A 25,474-nucleotide genomic window follows, 5' to 3' on the forward strand; every position below is an offset into this window, starting at 1 on the left:
ATAGGGTGAATTCAGGAGAAACAGAGACAGATTGCCAATGAGGATGTCACTCAAGAGTATCTCATGAAGACTTCTTGTGTTTCGTATCACAAGTGTTATGCTTGATATTTTTCATCACATAATTTACGTGCCATAAAGCAGGGGTTGTTATTAGCAGCACAGGACATCATACCTCCATCTGAAGTAGATACTTCATGTATCAAAACCCCAGTTACTCTTGTGCACATTCTTACATAGATCCAGATCAGTACAACATTTTATTAAACAGAACTTTCATTTACTCTAATTTCTGTTTAGCTGAATGCTTTAGATGTACCTCAACTCACTCAGAAAAAAATGTCAAAATACTACTTATGTGTAGGTTGAGTTAAAATGGACTTCATTGTGTTTAGAACAAAATCTGTCTCTGAGCAACAATACTGCAAGTAGAGAGTACCATCAGAAGCAGACAAAAGTATTATTTGTAAATTGTGTAATTTACAAATTTACAAATCGAGAGCCAGCATGGTATAGTGGTTAGAGTGCTGGACTAGGACCGGAGAGACCTGAGTTCAAATTCCCATTCAGCCATGATACTAGCTGGGTGACTCTGGGTCAGTCACTTCTCTCTCAGCCTAACCTATTTCACAGGGTTGTTGTGAGGAGAAACTTAAGTATGTAGTACACTGCTCTGAGCTCCTTGGAGGAAGAGCGGGATATAAAATGTAAAATAAATAAATAAATAAATAAATAAATAAATAAATAAATAAATAATTCAAATGAGATTAACAATTCTCAACTGGCATGTTCAGAAACATAAGCTTTCGTACTGAACTCCTCTGACAGTATTTTATTATTACAAGTACCTAATAGTATACAACAGACCTGATAACTGCAACTTATAAAAGCATCCTAGGGAGTAATTTCTGTTTGCTGCTTTTATTCTTATATCACTAGAATTACAAACAGGCACTTTAAAATTTATGTCACAATATTAACAGTAGTGTTAATTTTAAGAAAATGATAGCTGCTGTTCTTAACCATTGGCTCAAATTAGCCCTTTGCCATAGGGGCCTGGCCTCATTAACACTGCTGGACAGCTTCCAATCTTCTTGAAAGTGGGCAGTCTATAACAGGGTGGGAGTATTGGGTTTCTCTCTGTCTCTCCTCCTTGCTATGGGCTGTGATAAGGTGAAAATGGCCATTAAACAGAGGATCTGGGATATGGAATGCCAGGCGGATCTAAGTAAGGTACCTGGTTTCCTGGCGTCAGACAGCTCCAGGTTCACTGTCTCCCCTCACCTGCATATTTGACACAGTTGGAAATACCAAGCCACAAAAGGGTGTTCACCCTCCCAATGTCATGCCCTTCAATTTGTTGTTTTAGAGGGGAAATACAGGAAGATTCTATTTGCGGAAAGCAGTGGCGTAAGGGGGGGAAACGGCGCCCAGGGCAAGCTCTGGCCCTGAAATTGCATCCCACCCCCGCCCGCCCCCCCAGGCCCCCACATACCTGCGCCGGCACCCCAGGCGGCAGATCGCCGGCGGTGGCGGCGATTCGGCGGCGGGGGGCGGCGATTCGGCGGTGCCGGTGGTGGGTGGCGGCGGGTCGCCCGCCGAGTGCGGCGGTGGCTGGTGGCGATTCGGCTGTAGCGGCCCGAGCGGCGGCGGATCGCCTGCTGAGGAGTGCAGCAGAGCGATGCTGAAGCCTGCCGTCTGGGAAGCGACGCCGGGCCAGACGGCAGGCTTCGGCATCGCTCTGCTGCACTCCTCGGCAGGCGATCCGCCGCCGCTCGGGCCGCTACAGCCGAATCGCCACCAGCCACCGCCGCACTCGGCGGGCGACCCACCGCCGCCCACCACCGTCACTGCCGAATTGCCGCCACTGCAGCCGCACTCGGCGGGCGACCCACCACCACACTCGGCAGGCAATCCAGGGGGGGTCGGGGGGGATGCCACTTTTTGGCGCCCCCCTCGTGACCCACTGGGGTGGTGCCCAGGGCATGTGCCCTGCCTGCCCCCCTATTGTTACGCCCCTGGCAGAAAGGCTTTGCCCCTGTGTCGCTGGGTAAGTGGAAGCCACTGAGCATGTGCTCCTTTCTTGCAATTTCTATAAAGATAGCCGAGATAAACTCATAGTCCCTCTACTACTCAGCTGCCCTGGTCACCCCAGCCAAGTCTACACTAAGATGCTGCTCTTGAGCGAAAAACAGACTTTCATGTACAATGCTGCTAGGTTCTGCACAGCAGCATGCAAGATCCGTTGAACCCTGACTGTAGCCCATAATCTATGAAGCTGATCTTAACTATTTTACTAAATCGTCTTATTTTAGTTAGCAACTTCATTTCCCTTTTTACTATATAGTACCTTTTATAGTCTCTCTGTCAATCCCCTGCTAACTTGGCAAAGAGGTATCTTTTAACATGGTGATTCTCTTTATTTAGCAGGGGGAGAGTAACTGGTCCTATCCACCCCCAGCACAGTACCTCCAGTGATTGTTGCTGGTGTCTGTCTTATGTTTCTTTTTAGATTGTGAGCCCTTCGGGGACAGGGATCCATCTTATTTATTTATTTATTATTTCTCTGTGTAAACCGCCCTGAGCCATTTTTGGAAGGGCGGTATAGAAATCAATTAAATAAATAAATAACATGGTAGATGTCTTTTATTCAGTGAGAGTTGTATTTTATAATTGATAATTTTATGTAGCAGATTTTAAAATCCTGACTATTATCCATTTTAGTTAGCTGCCTTACTATTTTAATTAGATGTTTCGTGTTATATTTTAGTTATATTTTATATTTTAGCTACCTCGCTTGCACTCCATAATATATTTTAAATATCTTGTATTTTTAGACCCTTATTCTATTAGTCTTAACTGTAATTCAAATCTCAATCTTACAGTTTATAGTAGTAATACAAGTAACATTCATTTTCATAATAATCTGATTGCCTTTTCTATTTTACTGTAATATAACCTGTGCTGGTCTTTGACCAAAATAAAGATGATTGATTGATTGACTAACACTGCCCTAGCAAAACAAAGTTGTATATACACAAGGTTACAGAACTGTGTGAAGTCATGGGAATGCTACAGGTTCTGCAGTTTTCTTGGGCTTTTCTTGCACTTGCTCAAGCACTGTGCTTATTGAGACAAGGACAATGGGATAATACTGTTGTGCTAACATTTACATTTCCAATCCTCTTCCAAGAGCACCACAACTTTGCGCAGCTACACTTAAGAAATTTTTGGAGCTTTGCAAAATTGTGGTGCTCAGCAATATTGTACAACTACTAGTGGAAGATCTCTGGGACATATACAAGGCTACACTACAACCAGTGCATACATGTTGTACAACTAATTGTGCAGTTCTTTGTGCAACTTGTCAACATATTCCATTAGCATAAAAACTGGTCTGTAATAAATGCTCCTTTTTTGTGCAATAACCTTGTACTAGGTCCTTGTGGTAGCACAACAGCATTACACTAGCACAACCCTAGTCTGAAACGCAAACTTCCAACTTACTGCTAGCAGTGTTAGTCTGGATGTCAGCCACTGATCAAATGTGGCACTATAACCAAACACTGATCAAATGTGGCACTATAACCATACAAAAGTATTCTTAACTCTAACCTGAGAATAACATGCCAATTAATTTTAAAGTACAAGAAACAAGATTAATAATAATATTAAAACAGATTCACAGTATTACAAAGCCCAAATACACATGCTTTAGAGTGCTGGACAAAGACCGGGGAGACCCGAGTTCAACTCCCTATTCACCCATGATATTTGATGGGTGACCCTGGGCCAGTCACTTCTTTCTTAGCCTAACCTACTCCGCAGGATTGTTGTGAAGAGAAACTTAACTATGTACACCACTCTGGGCTCCTTGGAGGAAGAGCGAAATATAAATGTAATAAATAAATAAATATTTACTCAGATATATATCCCATTGTCTTCAGCAGGACTTACTCTCACTGTGCCTCAGACTGCAGCCTAAATAGTGCATATGTCACAATAAGTCTTGAAATATCTTGTAACTTACCTTTGAAATGTTACTTGATCGACTTGTTGAACGGCCTGGAGATTTTTCATTCTGGAAAGAGAATTAAGGATTTTGTTTAAGTTTGGGGATAAAATGTTAATGTTTTAAGTTCTCCGCTGCCGAAAACCTACAATGTTCATGTAACTGAAGCATTACTGGCTGGGATTCAAACAACTACTTGAGACATTCTTATAATTCTCTCTCCCACCCACCCTCATTCACTGGCTCTTCCTGGTGTGTCACAAAATGCTTCTGAAAGAAGAGTGGCTTGCTATGTGATATGGGGGGCTGCTCTTCAAGAAACATAAGTCAGAAGCCCCTTTAAGTGCATGAAACTGGTTGCTGATTTCTTTGGATCCTAATTATTCTTTAAAAGTGCTTAAAATGTGCACACAGATCAAGAAACAGCAAATAAATTACTACATATCAAGACATAAAATTGTGTCCTGACAGAACATTATTCTGTTTGGGTGTTTTGAAAATGTTTTTTTCCCCCAAGGACACATACAATTCAATCAATCAATCATCTTCATTACAGTCATAGACGGGCAAAAAAATACAAGAGTTAATTACAATGCAAAGTGTTATGTGAAGGGATGCACAGTGATACATTAAAAGATACATGAAGACCATTAAAGGGTATTTAGGGACGAAATAGGATATCAAAATAGCAAGAATAGGCCCAACTAGGCATAAAAAGACATAAAAGGTATAAAAAGGGTACAAGGGAATAAAAGGCATAATTGCCTAAAAGCCTAATTCAATAGAGCAGTAAAACATGCTAACAAGGGGGCATCATGACTATAAGCATCTATATTTAAAAGAATACAAACATACAATATGTATAAAATGAGGTGTCTATAACAAGATAAATAAAATAGGCTATCTAATTGGGAAGACTGAGCAAGCAGGTAAAATAGTAAGTAGATAAAAATACAAAGCTGATACGTGGTTATGAAATGGTCTTGTTGCCTGCTGGTCTGGAGGATAGAGAAAGCAACAAGCTTGTATTTATCTTCTAAAGAAGATATCAAGCGTGGGAACACAGCAAGGTAATAAAATAAACAAATAACCAAGAAAACAAGAGGAGAAGGAGAAGCTATGTTTGTTAGGGCTGATAATTTTATACAGTTTGATTTCTGGCTGGGTGGAAGCGTCTGTGTCTTTTGACAGAGTGGTGGCCTGGGATTCATTCCAGGTGAGTGCCTCAGCTTCTCGGAGGGGTCACATTCCGGAGGAGTGTCAGTTTGCCTGATGGTCTTGAATACAAGGCTCAGACCAGAGGAGATTTGGTCCCAGGAACTTTTCAAACAGGAGTTTGCAAACAGATATCAAAAGAGTTTAGCAGGAGTTTATTATTTACTTATTATTATTTATTCGATTTCTATACTGCCCTTCCAAAAATGGCTTCGGGCAGCTTACACAGAGAAATAATAAATAAATAAGATGGATCCCTGTCCTCAAAGGGCTCACAATTTTAAAAGAAACATAAGATAGACACCAGCAACAGTCACTGGAAGTACTGTGCTGGGGGTGGATAGGGCCAGTTACTCTCCCCCTGCTAAATAAAGAGAATCACCATGTTAAAAGGTGCCTCTTTGCCAAGTTAGCAGGGGTTTAGCAGGAGATTGGCGGGGAACTCTGTAGGGAAGCACAGAAGTGGTCTCCCCTTCATCACAGAGAAGACATCCAGTGCAAGAAGAAGGTGACTACTACCCAACATTTGTAATTTTCTTGGAGAACAAAACTAAAAACTTTTAATTAGCTAACAACTACACCCAGTACATAGCTTCAAGCCCTATACACTCTAAATAGCCAATAAAACTAGTTATGAAGATAGAATGCCAGCAGGGGAGGGGGTGCTTCCCAATGTATTGCACAGAGTGTCGCATGTATGACTAGCTGCCCGAGAGGCAGAATTCATGGATGTGCGTTCGGTGCAAAAAGCTCCTAGCTCTCAGGAAACAAGTTTGTTCGCTTGAAGCCAAGGTGGCTGACCTGAAGAAGCTTAGGGAAGTAGAGAGGTGTGTGGATGAGACTGTCAGGGATGTGATAGAAGCATCCCACTCCCAGGCTGACAGCGCTTCTGCTGTCATGGAGAACAAGCTCAGGGAAGGAGGACATCAGTCTGAGGAAGAGGGAAACACTCCCTTAGCAAGCACCCCTTCCTTGTATGATGCACCCATATCCTCTCACACAGGGGATACTCCTCCAGGAAGTGGGGGCCTCCTAGTAGTGGGTGATTCAATCATTGGGGCATAGAGAGATGGGTCTGTGGCCCATGTGTAGACTGCACAGTGACTTGCCTGGTGTGAAGGTTGAGGACATCTTGTTGTGTCTAGGTAGGCTGTTCGGCAGTGCTGGGGAGAAGTCAGCTGTCATGGTGCACGTTGGCACCAACAATGTTGGGAAATGTAGTCAGAAGGTCATGGAACCTAAATTTAGGCTGCTCAGTAGCATACTGAAGTCCAGGACCCACAGGGTAGTGTTCTCTGAAGTGCTACCTGTTCCATGCTCAGGGACAGGAGACAGATGAAACTGAAGGGTCTCAATGCATGGATGAGATGGTGGTACCAGGAGTAGGGGCTTAGATTTGTTAGGCACTGGGATACATTTTGGTGAGACCGAAGCCTATACAAAAGGGATGGGCTCCTCTTGAACCAAGATGGAACCAGACTCCTGGAGCTTAAAATCAAGAAGGTTGCAGAGCAGCTTGGTTGCAGAGCAGCTTGGATTGCTAACAGGAACTGGGTGGTATCTGCTTCAGCTAGCAAAATCCCTTAAGGTGCGAGGGTGAACATGTTTTGGAAAACCAGAAGGGGACAGAGTAGAGCCAAGAGTTGAGCAGAAGGAAACATAAAACAGCTTGTCAAATGACGGTAAGGGAGATAGCACACACCAACACCAGGTGAGGGACTTGGCATATAGGTGTCTATATACCAATGCCAGAAGCCTCTGAGCCAAGATGAGTGAGCTGGAACACTTGGTTACTAATTAAAACATAGATATGGTGGGTGTAATGGAAACCTAGTGGAATGGTGAGAACACGATTATTCCTGGATATAAACTCTATAGAAGGGACAGGGAAGGGAGGACTGGAGAGGAGTGGCACTAAGGGATAGATTCCAATAAGCTCCACAAAATCATTATGGGTAATAAATAAATAAATAAAACTACAAGGACTGAAAGCAAATGTGTTACTAGGGATATTCTATTGCCCTCTGGATCAAAGTGCTGAGAGTGACCTGGATTTGGAGAAACAAAAAAGAGAGGCATCAAAGAGAGACCGGGCAGTAATAATGGGTGACTTCAACTACCCACACATAGACCAGACAGATGGCGACCATGGACTTAATCCTGAGTGGTGCCCAGGACATGGTGCGAGATATCAGAGTTGCAGAACCATTGGGTAGCAGTGACCATAGTGTGATCCAATTCAGCATATATGCAAGTGGAGAATTGTCAAGGAAGTCCAACACAGATACGTTGGACTTCAGAAGAGGAAACTTCTCAAAAAAGAGGGGACTGGTAAAAAGGAAGTTGAAAGGGAAGTGAGAGGGTCAAATCACTCCAGAAAGAATGGAACTTATTAAAAACTACAATACTAGAAGCACAGTTGGAATGTATACCAAGGAGGAGGAAAGGTACCACAAAGTTCAGGAAGACACCAGAATGGCTAACAAGTAGAATCAGGGAAGATATAAAAGGGAAGAAGACTTCTTTCAGAAAATGGAAGTCCTGCCCAAATGAAGAGAACAAGGAGGAACGTAAACTCTGGCAAAAGAAATACAAGGAGACAATAAGGGATGCAAAAAGAGAGTTTGAGGAGCATATAGCTAGAAGCGTTAAGGCAAATAACAAATACTTCTTTAAATATATCAGAAGTAGAAAACCTGCCAGGTAAGCAGTTGGCCCTTAGATGATGAAGGCGTGAAAGGCATTATTAAGGAGGATAAGGAGAATGCAGAGAAGCTGAATGAATTTTTTGCATCTGTCTTCACAGCAAAGGATACTGACCATATACCCTCTCCAGAACCGAGCTTCTCCAGCTTGGAGGCTGAAGAACTGGGGCAAATGGAGGTGACAAGTTAAGACGTTCTAAACTGTAGTCAAAAACTAAAAATTAACTTATCACCAGGGCCTGATGCCATCACCCAAGAGTCCTGAAGGAACTCAAATGTGAAATCAATGATCTCAGCAAAAATATGTAACTTGTCCCTACAATCAGACTCTGTCCCAGAAGTCTGGAAAGTAGCCAATGTGACTCCAATTTTCAAAAAGGGATCCAGCGGAGATCTGGGAAATTACAGGCTGGTCAGCTTAACTTTGGAGCTGGGTAAATTGATGGAAAGCATACTTAAGGACAAAATTTTAAAACAAATAGAAGAAAAGGCCTTGCTGAAGGAGAACCTGCATGGCTTCTGCAAGGGAAAGTCTTGCCTCACTAATTTTTAGGAGTTCTTTGAGAGAGTCAACAGGCATGTGGATAAAAGTGATCCAATTTATATAGTATACTTGGACTTCCAAAAAGCTTTTGACAAAGTTCCCCACCAAAGGCTCTTGAGTAAACTTAGCAGTCATGTGTAGATCAGTAACTGGTTGAAGGACAGGAAACAGAGGGTAGGAATAAATGGACAGTTTTCACAATGAAGGGAAGTGGGGTCCAGTACAGGGATCAGTATTGGGACCAGTGCTCTTTAACTTGTTCATAAATGATCTAGAAGTGGGGGTAAGCAGTGAAGTGGCCAAATTTACAGATGACGCTAAACTATTTAGGGTAGTGAAATCCACAATAGATTGTAAGGAGCTCCAAAGAGATTATACCAAATCCTTTCGGGTAGTGGAATCCAAAACAGATTGTGAGGAGTTCCAAAAGGATTTTTCCAAACTAGGTGAGTGAGCAACAAAATGGCAAATGCAGTTCAATGTAAGGAAGTGTAAAGCAATGCACATTGAGGCAAAAAACCCAAACTTCACATATACGCTGATGGGATCTGAGCTGTTGGTGACTGACCAGGAGAGACAACTTAGGGTCGTGGTGGACAGGTTGTTGACAGTGTTGACTCAATGTGTAGCAGCTGTGAAAAAGGTTAATTCCATGCTAGAAGTCATTAGGAAGGGGAATGAAAATAAAAATGCTAATATAGTGCCCTTATACACATCTATGGTGCGGCCAGATCTGGAGTACTGCGTAAAGCTTGGTCATAATATCTTTGGTTACTGGAAAAGGTGCAGATGGTGGCAACCAAGATGATATGGGGTCTGGAGCATCTTCCTTATGAGGCAATTCTATAGCACCTGGGGCTCTTTAGTTTAGAAAAGAGGTAACTAAGGGGAGACATGATTGAGGTGTATAAAATTATGGATAGAGTAGAGAGTGTGGACAGAGAGATTTTTTTCTTCCTCTCTCACAACACTAGAACCAGGGGTCACCCCATGAAAATGAAGGTCGGGAAATTTAGGACCAACAAGCTGAAATACTGTTTCACACAGCACATTATTAACCTATGGAATTATTTGCCATAGGATATGGTGATGGCCATCAGCTTGGATGGCTTTAAATGGGGCTTAGACAAATTCATGGAGAACAGGTCTATCAATGGCTACTAGTCTGGTGGCTCTGGGCCACCTCTTGCCTCAGAGGCATGATGCCTATCAATACCAGTTGAGGGGGAGCAACAGCAGGAGAGAGAGCATGCACATACCTTTTGCCTATGGGCTCCCCAGAGGCATCTGGTGGGCCAATGTGTCAAACAGGATGCTGGACTAGCTAGGCCTTGGGCCTGATCTAACAGAGCTGTTCTTATAACTGGGAGTCAGGCCTGGCGGACCTTACACACTGCCGCACAGAACTTGGCAGTGTTATACATAAAGGCTCGGTCTTCATCCAATAGCAACATCCAGGTGTAGGCTTGGTTTGGGCGACTAAGATACTTAAGGAGTAGCGGAAGTATAAGCTTGGCACAACTGTCTCTATAAAAGGGGCATGAGAGAAGTACATGCTCTGTGGTTTTAACGTCCCCAGTGTCACAGGGACAGAGTCTCTCTGTGATTGGAATCTTTCTGTATTTGCCTTCTAAAACAACAGAGGGGAGGGCATGACAACGGGCGAGAGTGAAGGCCTGGGAATTCCAACTGTGTCAGGTATGCAACGGGAGAGGCGGAGTAACTAATACTTTCCAGGGAGAGGATGCCTGGGGCCTTGCCTAGGCCGGCCTGGCACTCAGTGTCCAATATCCTCTGTTTGATGGCTGTTTTCACCTTGCCACAGCCCATCGCAAGTAGGAGAGGAGGAGAAAAGCCCAGTAGAGCCACTTTAGTCCAGACGGCCCATTACCAAAAGGATTGGAAATTGTCCTGCAGGATGAAAGGGCCTAAGCTCCGAGAGCTGAATGATTATTTAAGCCATAGCTTAAGAATGGACATCCACATTCTGGCCTCAACCTTTACCATACCAGTTTCCAATCATAGGGTGGCATTAGAGACACAGCATGGCACTTGTAGGGCCACTATTAGAAATTTGCACTGGATTCGTTTGGACTGAACAGTTTGAATCCTACTCTGGGAAGAGCAGATAAGGGATAAGTCCTAGTCTGTGTGTTTGTTATTTGCCAGGGCTAGCAAACTCCTGTGGCATCCAGTTTTGGTTTCTCCCTGCCTGGAGGGGGTGGAGTCAGCTAGAGCTGTGGGAGGACCCACATTCCTTTGAGCCACATTCCTGAGTCTCAGTTTGAAGCCTACTATCTACATAAGAGGTAAAGGCCCGAGAGCATAGTGAACAGAACACAGCCAACAGGGATAGCAAACAGGGCGTTGGGAGTTTTGCGGGAATTTAGCGGGAAGTGTGCAGGGGAGCCTGGAACAAGTCCCTGTGATCACAAGGAGCCAAGTGGAAAAGAGAAGGTAAGTACAAACCCTTCCCTCTTATAAGTACTGATTCCTGCCTCATATTCTTGAGAAAGGCTGTTTGGACAGTTAAATAGCTGACCAATACAACTGAGATCTATCCTTCTAATAAACTATCTCTAAATACTGTAAACTGCCAACAAAACCAGTTATGAAGATAGAAAGCCAGCAGGGGAGGGAGCACTTCCCACTGTACTGCACAGAGCGTCACATGCATGACTATTTGCTCCATGGGCAGAAGTCATAGGGATGTGCTCGGTACAAGGGACTCCTGGCTCTCAGGGAACAAGTTCATTCCCTCTGACCAAGGTGGCGGATCTGGAGAAGTTTAGAGAGACAGAGAGGCATGTGGAGAAGACCTGCAGGGATGTGGTAGGCTGATAGCTCCTCTGCTTTCAGGGAGAATGAAGGTTTCCAGGAAGGAGGATATCGGTCTGAGGAAAAAGGAAATGCTCCTTTATAAGGGACCCCTTCCATGGAAGATGAGCCCATATCCTCTCGCACAGGGGATACTCCTCCAGGGGGTGGGGGCCTCATTGTAGTGGGTGATTCAATGCAAGTATAATAGTTGTGTGTAGCACATATATGGTACCTATGCACACATGCTTTTTTGTCTACATTCTAGGACATTTAGAAGCCTACATTCCAGGACATTTAGAAGAGAGTGGGAGAACATCATTAGAACTGGGAATTTGGCAGCACCATCACATAAGAGTGGTATATTTATTGGTAAGGTCTCTATTGGGAATAGCAGTGGAGTTTAAGGGAAGCTGAGGTGGGGGAGGTGCACACACTCCAGAAGTGTACAGACTGAGGAATGCAGGAGGAGCCGTCTTTAAACCACATTGTCCAGTGGCTTTCTAAAGAGCAGTGTATGACTTAAAGGACTTATAACAACAGCAGAACACATTAAGTTCTAGATTCCATCCACAGTTCCTTGTACTACTGCTTAAAGGAAAATAATGGCTAACCAACATGTTTACCTCTGCCAAGTTTACCTCTACCTCTGTTCAAGATTAGTGCATAGAAAACTACACTAGCCAGCTCTGACAATTGGGTTGGAGTGTTCAAGAGAGCATTCATCTGAGAATGATATGCATCTCTTTCAACAGCTACTGAAAATATTTAATTCAAGGTGAATGTTTGCAATAATAATAACAACAACAACTAGCTGGACTGGGCGTAGAGCATCTGCGCCTCTAGATCTTCCCTATTTCCCCACCCCCATTGCCCCCCACCCCTGGCGCTCCTGCCTTGTGGCCAGCAGGCAGACCAAGGAGGGAGGCTGAGCCACCCTCTCTGCCACCCGCCACCATAGTCTTCTCCTCCTGCTGCCAGAGCTCCTGCCTTTTGGTCAGCTGGTGGGCCTGAAAGGGAGGCTGTGCTGCCCCCTCTGCCACCATTCCCCCCAGCGCTCCTGCCTTTTGGCCAGGAGGCGGACCAGAGAGGAAGGCTGCGCCGCCCTCTCTGCCGCTCAACGGCCACTGCCACCATTGCCATTTTCTCGCCCGTCCCCATGGCTAATCGGCAGCTGTTCGCAAACTCTCGCGAGAGCTGCCACACATGGGATTAGCCATGGATACATCTTAGAGAAATAAATATATAGAAGATAGATAGATTAAAACTAAGATAGATAAGATTAAAATAAATAAAAATAAATAATAAAATTAAAATCAAGATAGATGTGATTAGATAGGCTGGTACTTCAGAGTCAGTGGCTGACATCCAGACTAGTGCTGTGCTAGGATAAAGAGAAAAGCTGCATGCACATAAGTAGTTTGCAGAGCTGTGCAAAAGTATGGCGCTCCATGAAGTTGTTCAACTCCTAGCAGAAGACCTTCTCTGAGATATATCCAAGACTGTGCAACCTGTTGTGCAATCTGTTATGCATCTTCTGCTAGCACAAGTCTGAAAGAGACATTCCTTTCTTTTCAGATTGTCACGGAGCTACATCCTAACGATAGCTCAGGAGCATTAGCCTAGCACAGTGGTTCCCAACCTTTGGTACTCCAGATGTTGCTGGCAACTCCCATCATCCCCAGCCACAATAATTTTAGCCAGGAATGAAGGGAATTGTAGTGCTGCAACATCTACCAAAGGTTGGGAACCCCTGGCCTAATTCATAACTAGTCTAGAGGTAAGCCCATACTTATTAAAAGTACAAACTAGATGGCAATTTAAGTGTGAAGCGGGGGTGGGGGAGAGGTTTCACCTAGTATTGTTGGACAGGGAGAACAAATAACACGAATTGTATGTCATGCTGCTAAGAATGTTAAATGAATTCCAAGATGAGTTCTTGTCAGATAGAAGAATATCCTCTGAAACACACAACAGCAGAAACCCACACAACAATGCACAACACAATGGGACATAATATTTGCACTGAGCTGACCACTTGAGCCAGCAATATGGGACTCATGCCCACAATTGATTTGATTGATTGATTGTCCTATGTTTATACTGCCTTTCATATGGCATCCCAAGGCGGTTTACAAAAGTTAACATACAGTAAAACTCCATAAAAATCACATTTCAAACCTTAAAATCAGTTAAACAGTAAAAATAATAAAAGATTTTAAAAAACCAACAACCAGACCACCATAAAATAGACAAACAGAAGCAGAGCTGAGAGTCCTGGCAGCCCCTAAGGGATAAAAGCCTGAACAAATAAAAAGATCTTTAGTTGGGTTTTTTTAAAGCAGCCACAGATGTCAAAGAAGGCACTTCCACTGAGAGAGCACTCAAGAGCCTGAGGCAACAACAGAGAAGGCCCCGTCTCATGTGCATGACAATGATAATCTTGCGAGAGTCAGAATTCTGCAGTGTTTAAAATGTTAGGCTAAGACTGGGATGGTTCACACTAAGACTGGGAGGGTTGTGGTGCAGATAAAGTGTAGGAGAGCCTTGTATACTGTGCTGAACTTGGAAGGGCAAAGATAAAAATATAATAAATAAAAAACATTACACACTCTTTTGACCATCATACCTTTAAACATAAATCAAATAAAGCTCTATATTCACATGCAGAAGTGTAGATTTCCCTCTATCAATTCTGAATAAATTACATTTAACCCTCTACCACAGGATGAATAGAAAAAGAAACATAAGAAATTCTGTGTCTTCCACTCCCCCACCTCCCAACTGAGAGAGCTATACTCAGTTTTCTTTTCTCAGTGGGACACACATTTATCCATTCTTTCTCAATGTTTGGATTCTTTAATTAGAAGACAAATTAAATTATTTGGGGAGCCAGAATAACTCACATTGAAATCTATCAGGTCATACTAATTGGCAGACAACAGTCAATTAACATCCAAGATGAAAGACTGGCCAAGTACTTGACTAACAGCCAAAAGCATTTCAAAAAGAAAAGAATGTTAATTAAATACATAGAATGAAGGTGCCTCAATTAGTATAGAACTGGAAAACAACCTTGATTATGTTATTGACAGTATATAACATGTGGGTCATTTTCATACCATACTAACAGATTTGCTTTAGAGAAACAGTGAAGTCATGAGGATGATTGATAGAACCACATTATTCAGCAACAGCAAACTGGAGAGAAGAGTCTTTAAAATGCCTCTCTTGTAAACCAGAGACCTGAAGATAAATGATCCTACTGACTCTTTTCAGCTATAAAACAAATAAGTATTTAAATACCACTGTTCCAAATTCACAATAGTTCATGGGTTGGTTATTATTAATGCCTGTTATTTGAATCCCACCCCCTCAAAATGCATTTCAAAAGTAATATTCAGTTGCCGTTTTCTAAAGGCTGATCAAGAAACTGGGTAATTATTAAAGTCACATAGAGATACCTATAATAAAATTTTAAATATAAATTAACAGGAAAGCCAAAGATACTTATGAAATTATACACTGCTTTCATATGAAAACAGCTATTTTTAATTTCTCCCTTACACACAGCCTCTCTCTTCTAAAGAGTATGCTTGAAGGGTAAATGCAAATAAAGGATTCCCTCCTCCCATTCCATGGCCTATGGAAGCTATTTATTATGATCAAACATTGACCTGACTTTCCATTAAGATGCTTCTTTTACAGAGCTATGGCAGCAAGCAAGTCACATAAGCAAGCTGCATCTGATCGCCATAGCAACGGGGTTACACACTCTCCAAATGAAAACTACCAAGTCCAAGGTTATTCCTCCTTTTCTTCCTCTTGTACAATTGGCATAATGTAAAGAGAGATTTAAAGCTGCAGTGATTAGCTATTCATTGTGTGCTTAGTCTAAATGACAAGGTGGTTACAACCCAAAATCAATAAAATAAAGCATTAAGACACTTTATTTCTATTAATTGCGATGATATGCTCATTGTAGTTACATTAATTATGATGGTTGTCATCTTGCTGATGAAGTGAATGTACCTGTAATGCCAATAGAATCCTTTCATAATGCAGCTTTAATTACTCAATTGATGGATTCTTGTTCTTGTGGTTACTCTGGGAAAATAAATTTGATAATACAGCAATGAAGTGGAAGGGGAACTTTTGAAAGTATACTATTTGAGTGATATTACTATTCCACAGGAAAACAATACATGCAAGCTCTTCCCTTCACTATTTCCAGAATATAGGACATCTCCCTAAAAAGGCAGTTCAGTCCAGCATGCAACATTTTCCTTACACTTTTAAGATTTCCTGGGTAATCCTGTGCAGAATTTTGATTAAGGCAGAGTTCAGACGTACGCTCTAACTGTGGTTATAGATGGCTGAGGTCGTAACTGCAGAACACCTGAATGTGGGAAACCGCAGTTACAGTCTGAAAGTTAACTCTGTTTTGCCCCACCAAACTCCAATTAGGACCTTCAGTTTTCTCAAAGCTTCTCTGCTGACAACTGTGGTTTTGCCACTGAAGCGTTATGCCAGACTGCAGACTCAGCGATAACCAAATTTCATGCCCATTTCCTAATCGCAATCATAGAGGTGGGCACATACCCACCTGAGGCTGGTGGGATCAGGCTGCGAGACCAAGAGGCAGGGATGGGCTCCCTTTCCTGAAACTCCAGTTTGGCTGGCCGCTGTTTGTTCAACATCCGAGGTGTAAATCAGTTAGGAACTTTAACCTTGGCCACGGTTAACTGTGGTTATCTTGTAGGTCTGAATCCAGCCTAAGAGTTAGGTAGTGCCACTTACAGAAAACAGTAGTAGAAATATGATCTAATAGCCAGGATGGTATACTTTCCGCTGCCACTAAAAACCACAGACTAGCTCTCTGGCCTCCAGTCACTGGAAGTAAGCAACAGAGATGGTTCATTTCACAGCTGCTGATGTACCTTTGAAAGCTAGAACAGTATTCAAAGTTGGTTCTGATTTTCAGTGGCCCCTTGGCAAACTCCCCTCCATTGGCCCCCTCATACCCAAGCCGGCCCCAAGAGATTTGCTCAAACCACACCACGCTAAGGCTATGGTCACAGGAGTGGTCTTAGGAATCAGCAGTCGATCTTTCTGTGTGCCCTCAACAGCTGCCCAGTGCTGTTGAATCCTTACCCAATCCCTGACAGCACTGCATGATGGAAGATGACACCTTTTCAGATAGCTGCACAGATTCCAGTGGCACAACAGCAATGGCAGTCAGATCTACTGTGCATTACTGTGCAGACACATTCCCCACCACAAATTTATAGCATTGCTTTAAAAATATTTTTAAAAAATGATTACACGTTTGTTTTGGTTATAAGCTGTTTTGAGCTTTCATTTGATCGGAAAAGCTGGATATACATATTTATAAACAAACATTAATAGAGGTAATGCCATATAAAACATATGTAGCATTTCTGTATTCATAGGAATGAGATAAGACAGTTCAGAAACTGAAGACATCATGGCTAGTTCGTACTTTACATACTTCCATTTTGATCTATCTTGTCCCACACTAGCCTCATTCAAAGCAGAAGAGGTAATCTGAGGGGAGCAGGGAGAGAGAGAGTTTTCTTCCTCTTTGCCAGTACTCAGACTGACAGCAGATCAGTCAGAACAAGGGGGAAAAACCAGTCAGCTACAGAGAAAAGGAAGATTCCACTTTATAGCCTGGCAGGCTAAGTCACAAAGATTAGGTGAAGGCATGCTCGCTTTGACTTCTGTGACCGATTTAAACATGCAGCAATCCTACACATCGGTAAGCAGTTGCAGATAATTTCTTTCCCCACAACCAGGACAACCTCTGACAAGAAGATTCAATTTATAGAGGCCAGAATAAACAAGCTTTTAAAGTTCAGTTTTTCTTAAGCTAAAGAAATCATTTTTCTTTTCAAATGTAAATGCATAGTATTCTACAGAATCTAATTTTAGTACTTCAACTGAGTACAAAAAAACCCTGTGCCTCAGGAAAAAAGAATATGCAAACCAGCTTGTTCTGCTTAACAAGCAATTGTAAATTAGCCAAATTGTGGTATACCAAGTTATGCAGGTTCTATTTTGTGCAAAATGAAGTTTTAAGATCTACAAGACTTTTTCAAACTGAAATAAGAAGTGATGATTGCATAGGTATGCCAGAAAAAAATGTGCACCAAAAGTTATGACTCACAAATTGCCTTTTGCTAACCACTACATTTTAGGGAGTCTCAAATCAAGTAATGTATGCTGACACAATGAGACGTAAGGTTTAAGATCATATCAGTAATCTACCATAATTTAAATGACAGATTCTTCAGTGTATTCAAAGTTTACTGATAAAAGCTTTTAGAAAGCTATTATCTTTTCTTTTTTCCATTAATGTATTACACAGACTTATCTTTTGCCATATGATACTTTCCCAAATACTATACTCGATTACAACTTTAGCGTCACTCACTAGATAGGATGAATGAGTTCTAAGTAGACCACACATAATCTGAAAAATTGAAGATATTGTTTATAAATAGTATTTTTTAAAAATGCAAAGGGATCCTAATTAGCGGCAACTTATTCTCTACCTTATATTATTCATTAATCACAGGTAATAGTATACTCCGAATTGGTAAACAATCTCAAGAACAGTCAAGGTTCATGGCAATGACTGAGAATCTCTCTCTAGTGGTGTACTGGGATCAAGGGATGATAGAACTTTGGAAACACCAGCCTGACTAAGCGTGTTTCCACATGCCAGGAAAAAGCATCCCCGTTAGAGAGAACTTCCTGAAATCCACAGCACCTATTGTGCAAGGGGGGACAATTTTTGTTGCCTTACCTCACAAGAGCCCCTTGTCACCCCCCAAAAATATGTCCCTGAGCATCATACAAAAATATATCCTTAGGGATATATTTTTGAGTAGCACAGGGAACTTCTTGGAAGAGAGATCGGCAAAAACCACTGTTGACCCTGGGCAATAAGCGGGAACACTTTTTACTGGCACACAGGTACACACTTGGTCAGGGTGTCGGCGGTTCAATCTAATTATCAAACTCAGGACTGGAGTTCAGCTAAAATGGGTAAAAGCACAATAAAACTGTTCAGCTGTGAGAAAAGGGACTTACGTAGCACTGGCACACTCCACTAAAAGGAAATTGTATGGAAGTGGCAACAAGGGCCAGATGTTCAAAGTCTACGGTCTCTTTTCAGGTCCTTTAGGGAACTCCAATGTGACCCACACTGTACTCATATCTCACTTCACACAAGTTACTAGATCATCTTTAGGATTAGGAAGCTAAAAATAAAGGAACTGACTCAACAACTCTTATTGCACACCATAGAAGCAGCTTAATTGTTGTCTAGGGTCAAACTAGATGCTATTTTGACCATGTAATTGTGGCTAGCATGCTTGTTTATAATTCAGTAAATAGCAACTGGCTTGGATTTCCCATAAATCAGGCAGTTTATACATTACATGTTGCTTTCCCCTATGTCTTCTCCATATCACAACTGTAGCATGCAGCATATGCTGCTTCTGCACTGCATGGAAGGTTTGCCCAAAAGTGCCAGGGAGGAAACTTGGAACCTTCTGCATGCAAACATGCAGATGCCCTTCCCAGAGCAATTTGCTGAAGGTCCCCTGGTACTGGTCCTGTATTATTAACATTTATAACCCGCTCTTCCTCCAAGGATCCCAGAGCCGTGTACTACATACTTAAGTTTCTCCTCACAACAACCCTGTGAAGTAGGTTAGGCTGAGAGAGAAGTGACTGGCCCAGAGTCACCCAGCAAGTATTATGGCTGAATGGGGATTTGAACTCTGTTCTCCCCAGTCCTCGCCCAGCACTCTAACCACTACACCACGCTGGCTTTAATCTGTACATGGACCAGTATTTATCAGGATGCTTAGAAGGCAAAATTATATAGAGATGTGCTTTGAAATGAACATGACTGACTGAATTTCTATATCAGAAATGAAATTTCTACTTCAGAAATTTAATTGGTTATTGAATCTTAATGAAGTATACACACAACTGATGGGATAATTATTTGAATATGCATGGATTTTAAAATAGATTTGAACAGATAATTGACCAGCCAATGTAGTTGACTTCAGAAGTTGTAATGAGTTCAGTCAGAATCTGGAAGAATCTCTGCCCATGTTGCTATGTGTTGTTCTGTACAAACCGTATCCTCAATTCCCTGTGTCTGAGAAAGAGCAAGATGAAAACCTACCTCTGGTAACTGAATTGCAGCAGCCTCTCTACAGCAAAAGAGCCTTGACCAAAAATGTATTCACAGTAAATATGTACACAGACCATTCTTGTTCCACGTATCATTCTTTACTTGACCTCTGTGAAGTCTTATTTGCATCCTCCTTCAAGAGTTTCAATAGTGTCCGTTCAACTACTTCAACTTAATAGAGACTCTTGCTGAAAGATCGGGGAGGCCTAGAAAAGAATGGGGTGTAGCTAAATGCTTTTTGGGAAATGAGACCAGATGCTGAATGATGATAGAGGAATATAATTTTGCAGACTGCCATCACTGGAGCAAATTAAAGATATGATTTATGCAGTATCTGTGCAGGCTATGCGAACTATGTGCACTATGACTCATGAGGATAATTATTCTCTATGCTCCAAAGGGCAAACTACTGTTCTAAAAAGGTCATTGAGCACCATGGTGTCTAGTGTGCTGGAACCTTGAAGGAGGAACCAATAGAATACCCGGAGACCTGTAAAATGATGTGTTCAAATGAAGTGTATTGTGCAACTGTGCTTGTGGAAGGAGGAACCCCTCCCTCCTTGCAGTCCACCCAGGCTTAATCCCAGCAAGCTCCATTCTGTACTCATCGCCAGACTGTAGACAAGACGTCAGCACGTCAGTAAAGCAACAACTATCTACCTATCTATCTATCTATCTATCTATCTAATTTGCTTACGGACAACCGAGTTGAGGACTACATCTGGAGCCCTGCAGATGCCTAAAGTCATGATTGCCTTGGGAAGGGAGCGGCAACGAGCTAGGGAGGCAGGCGGAATCGGCAGACTCAGGAGACGAAGAAGAAAGGAGGAAAGGCAGAGGGGAAAGGAGGAACCATTGCCTGGGGAGGGAGCAGCAGCGAGGGAGGTGGGAATCGGCAGAATTGGGGAATGGGAAGGAAAGGGAAAGGATAGGAAAGACAGAGGAAACCGACCACAGAGAGTGGGTGGCTGGCGGGTAAATGAAGGAACGGAGAACCAAAATCACTGGGAGGTAAGGGGTTGTTAAAAAATGTTTGGGACTGTGAGGACGCGCTGCTGACCTTCTCACCCGAAAAGAAAAAAAACCAGTGCCATTGTTCCGCCTCCCCCCCAAAAACACCAGCCAGTTGTCCACACTCAAAACCACCAAAAAACAACAACAACAAAACCCTCAGCTCCCAGTCACCCTGTCAAAAGCAAACAAGCAAGGAAGCAAACAAGCAAGCAAACAACAAAGGGACAACGTGAGACAGCTGCTGGCAGCCCCCCCCCCACCAAAAAACCCAGACAGTCTTCCTGACCTCCCATGCCCAAAAAAAGGGAACTGTGAGGGGAGACCGAGCAAGCCGTGGGGGGGAGGAGACCGAGCGAGCGAGAGAGCCGTGGGGAGGGGGGAGACCGAGAGAGCGAGAGAGCCGTGGGGAGACCGAGCGAGCGAGAGAGCCGTGGGGAGGGGGGGAGACCGAGCGAGCGAGAGAGCCATGGGGAGGGGGGGAGACCGAGCGAGAGAGAGAGCCATGGGGAGGGGGGGAGACCGAGCGAGCGAGAGAGCCGTGGGGAGGGGGGGAGACCGAGCGAGCGAGAGAGCCGTGGGGAGGGGGGGAGACCGAGCGAGAGAGCCATGGAGCAGACAGAGAGCAAGAGAGCCCTGGGGTGGCAGCAAGTGAGAGAGCAGTGGGGGGTACAGAGCGAGCGAGAGAACGGGGGGGAGGGGAACAGGGTGCAATGCACGGCTACAAAGGAGGCCAGAAACGAATTCTCCCAACTAAACCCCAAAAGGAAGTAAATTACCGCACAGATGTTCTGTGCGGGTTCAGCTAGTTGGCTATTATTTTAATGGGGGCATGCTGAGTGTGATCTTGCCTTTTCAGTATTGATCAATGACCTTCAGCAGGGAAAAGACATTTTAGCCTTTCCTCACACCACTTGCAAGAACTCCCAAGCTACATGTTCATACAGAAACACAATTATTGACACACTAGGATGGCAAGGGGCACTTCCAGATGGCAATGGGGTCTTGGGGGAGAGATGTAAAACAGCAACTAAGAAATTGGGGCAAGGGGGTGGTGTGTTAGTGGCTGGGAAAAGAGACAGTCCACCAGAAAAAAGGGTGCTGTGTCATACTGTGCAGCTGTTCTCGGATCAAATTCACCACAGCTGGTGATTCTGGGAGCTGTTACCTCTCCGGAAATCCGGCACCTGGCAAAGTCAAGTGATCACCACCTTTGGTCAGGAGGAGTGACCAGAGGAGTTTTAAGCATCCACATTTAAACAGAAGGCAGAATTTATGCATGTAGTTTATGATCACTGCATTTAGAAAGGTGTTCGTGGAGGTACTCCCCTTGGTAGAAATAACAGTGCAAACCCATATCCTGCCACTGGATGGGAACCTACAAACAGCAAGTGGACTCTCCCTAGGGGGAATCTGCTTGTCATTTTGGTATTAAACATCCAGAGAAGGGAACACTGGTTATTACCGTGAAGTGTTCTTTTTCCCAGAGATCATAGTCCATTCTCAAGAGTGGATTATATTTCAGGCATGCTCAGAGAAGACAGGAAGACGTTTTGATTTTTGCTAGCTTCCAGCGCCAGAGGGCGCCACTCACTAGTTCCTTGACATTAATTGCAAAGAGAACATATTAGCAATGACAGGATCTAGAAAGGCACACAGGCTGAGAAGCCGAGATTAGTAACACAATATATATACAATACACATAATAAGGAAAAATACCAAACCAGAGACCAGTGGTCCCTCTAACTATTTTCATCTCTGTGTGGAATGAGTTTTGTTCTGGGCGGTAGAATCAAGGCACTGTGTGTGCACATGCATTCAGAGGGGGGCCTTCCTGATTCAATCTGAGCGGGATCTAAAATTAACTGAGCGGACATCAGAAAACTTGTGAGCATGTGGACGCCTTAGGGGGAACAGTGATGGTGATAAGGGAGGCATCCTTACAACTGAATGCCCTGGGAGCCGTGATCACCCCAGTGGCGAACTCCTATCCCTTACAATAAACTGGAACTATGTACATCTGAGGGAGGGTCGGATGGACTGGGATCCCTGGGGAAAAGAACCCTTCATGGTAAGAACCAATGTTCCTTTCTCCCAAGTTATGGTAGTCCATCCTCAAGAGTGGGACGTGCCCAAGCTGAGACTGTTGGGAGGGAACGCATGTCCTCAGACCACCTGTTGTAGGACCGTGCATCTGAAGCTGGCCTTAGAACTTGTGGAGCCAGGATGCCAGAACCACCTTTGAAGCTTTGAATCCCTGTGAGGTGGGGTGGAAGGAGACAAACAAGGAGTCAGAACGGCAGAGAGGTTTGGTACGTCGGAGGCAAGTCCATAGGGCCCTATGGACATCCAGGGTATGCCATGTCTTTTCCCTGAGGTGAGTGGGGGAGGGGCAGAAGGACAGGAGAACCACATCCTGGACTCTGTGAAAAGTGGAGTTCACCTTGGGTAGGAAAGAAGGATTCACCCTAAGAACAACAGCATCCAGTATGAAGGTGCACAGTTCTTCCCGTGATGATAGTGCTGCTAACTCTGAAACCCTGTGGGCCGAGGTGATGGCCATCTGGAATAGGGTTCTGTATGATAGAAATTTCAAGGGGATTGTGGAGAGGACTCTGGTTAGAGTGTTAAGGACTTTGTTCAAGTTCCATGAAGGAAAATGGTGGGTAGGAGGAGGTGCTATGTTCGACATCCATCAGAGGAACCTGGATGTGTGAGGGTCACTGTTCCCTCTAAGACGTGTGCATGTGTGTGCACTGACAAGTTTTTGGATGTCCGCTCAGGTTGGATCAGGTTGAATGTAGGTGCACACACACTGCCTTGATACTGCCACCCAGAACAAAACTCATTCCACACAGAGATGAAAAAAAATTAGAGGGACCACTGGTGAGGGTGAAGATTCTTTTACCCCTGTATAGACAGATGGAGGACCGATGCTAAGGCTGAGGCTTGACGTTTCAGGGTGTTAGGGGGGTAATTTTCAGGTCAACACCTGCTTGTAGAAATGCTAAGACTTTTGGTACTCCCGTCTTGAGGGGGTTGGCTTGTTTCCTCCTAGTCCAGCATGATAAATCTGCCCAAGTCTCCTGGTAGATTCTGTTGGTCGAGGGTCAACAGGATACCAGGATGGTATCCTGGATGGTTCTGGAATACTCCTTGCATGCTAATGCTTTCCGCTCAACCTCCAGGCACAGAGTTGGAGGCAGTTGGGATTAGGATGGAGTATTGGCCCTTAGGACAGAAAGTCCAGATGCAGAGGGAGGAAGAGCGGTGGGCGAGTGGCTAGGGATGACAGATCCGAGAACCACGGCCAACGTGGCCAGTGAGGAGCTACTAGGAAGAGTTCTGCTCCTTCCAAAAGCATCTTCTTTATCACTCTGGGAATTATGGCTGTCAAGGGAAAGGCATAGAGGAGCCTGCGGTGCCAGCTGGCTGTGAGTGCATCTATTGCTTCTTCCCCTTTGGCCTGGAACCCGGAGAAGAAGTGAGGGAGATGATGGTTGATTGAAGAAGCGAAAAGGTCCACCTGTGGAGTCCCCCAGATTGAAGTCAGATATAGAAAGATGTCCTGGTGGAGAGACCATCAGCAAATCTGCTGGGTCTACCAATTGGTGACTGAGCCAGTCCGCCTGGACATTGGCTACTCCTTGTAGGTGTTCCGCCAAGATGGAGGCAATGTGTATCTCTGCCCATCAAAAGAGAAGGTCTGTTTCCCTCATGAGTGATCTGGACCTGGTGCTGCCCTGATGGTTTATGTGTGACTTTGTGGTCACATTGTCGGTCCAGATGAGGACATACTGACCTGTGATGATAAGGAGAAATCGTATGAAGGCCAACTGTACTGCACGTAGTTCTAACCAGTTGATGTTGCAGGACGCTTTGCTGTCGGACCATCGCCATAGGGCAAACTGGTTGGAGCAGTGGGCACACCAGTCCGTCAGGCTGCCATTTGTCATGGTTCCAAAAAGGGAAGGTCCTTGGTGGTCGCCTGAGAGAGCCACTACTGGTAGGAGTGTGACTTTCTTCAGAAGGAGCAAGCTCATGTGTGTACGGGTCCTAAAGTGGAAGGATGAGACATTGGAGGGAACGGGAGTGCCAACTCAACCAGGGGATGCATTCCAGGCAGGCAATCATGGACCCGAGGAACTGAGATAGTGGCATCAAGTCTGCAGAAGAGCGATGGAGCAGAGGATGGATCAAAGAATCCAGTTTTCCCCTCCTATCTGGGGTGAGGAACACCAAGGCTTGGTTGGTGTTCTAAGACAGTGTCCAAATGTTGAATGACCTTAGAAGGTCACAAGGAACTTTTTGCTTTGTTGATCAGGAAGCCATGTTGGTTGAGGCACTAAATGGTGGTCCTCAGGTCCTGTTGAGCCCAGAGGAAAGAGGGAGATTGGATCAGGATGTCATCCAGAAAGGGGTGTTAGGTGGATGATGGAGAGGCAGAGTTGGGCGACCAGCAAGACAAGGATCTTGTAAAAACCCATGGAGCAGAAGACAGGCCGAAGGAAAGGGTGAAATATTGGCAGTGCTGTCCGCCATAGCAGAAGTGGATAAACTTTTTGTGGGATGGATGGATGTGTGTAAATACGCATCTGATAGGTCTATTGACAAGAGGTAGCCATCGTGCCGGAGTGCCACTTTGATGGTCCTGAGTGATTCCATCCTGAACTTGAGCTTGTTGACATACTTGTTTAGGCTTTTAAGATCTAGGACAGCCGTCTTTCTGCCATCATGAGCCATCTTTCTTGGGGACCAAGAAGAGAAGAAAAAAGAAGCCTGAGCATGCATCAGTAGATGGGACCAATTCTAGCACCTGGATCTGAAGTAGGTGAAGCCCTGCTCGAGTCATTCTGATTTGTTTGTGGGGATTCTGCTTGCCTTGGCAGTTGCAGGCAGGCATCTTGGAGTCAGCTGTGCATAGACCACCTGCA

At 44.1% G+C, this 25,474-nt stretch overlaps 1 protein-coding gene across 10 annotated transcripts in view; it reads right to left on the bottom strand.

Annotated features, from left to right (window-relative positions):
- MARCHF1 (membrane associated ring-CH-type finger 1) overlaps positions 1–25,474 on the bottom strand; it is a 236,564-nt gene that overhangs the window by 92,939 nt on the left and 118,151 nt on the right. For 9 of the 10 annotated variants that reach the window (XM_053256287.1, XM_053256289.1, XM_053256286.1 and 6 more), the window contains one exon: positions 4,028–4,078. The exons of the other annotated variant lie outside the window; for it this stretch is intronic. In XM_053256287.1, coding sequence (XP_053112262.1) covers positions 4,028–4,078 — 51 coding nt within the window. The remainder of the gene's footprint in view (positions 1–4,027; positions 4,079–25,474) is intronic. 10 annotated transcript variants of the gene reach the window in all.

The sequence above is a fragment of the Hemicordylus capensis genome, chromosome 5 (assembly GCF_027244095.1).
Source record: "Hemicordylus capensis ecotype Gifberg chromosome 5, rHemCap1.1.pri, whole genome shotgun sequence".
NCBI classification, from domain to species: Eukaryota; Metazoa; Chordata; class Lepidosauria; order Squamata; family Cordylidae; genus Hemicordylus; species Hemicordylus capensis.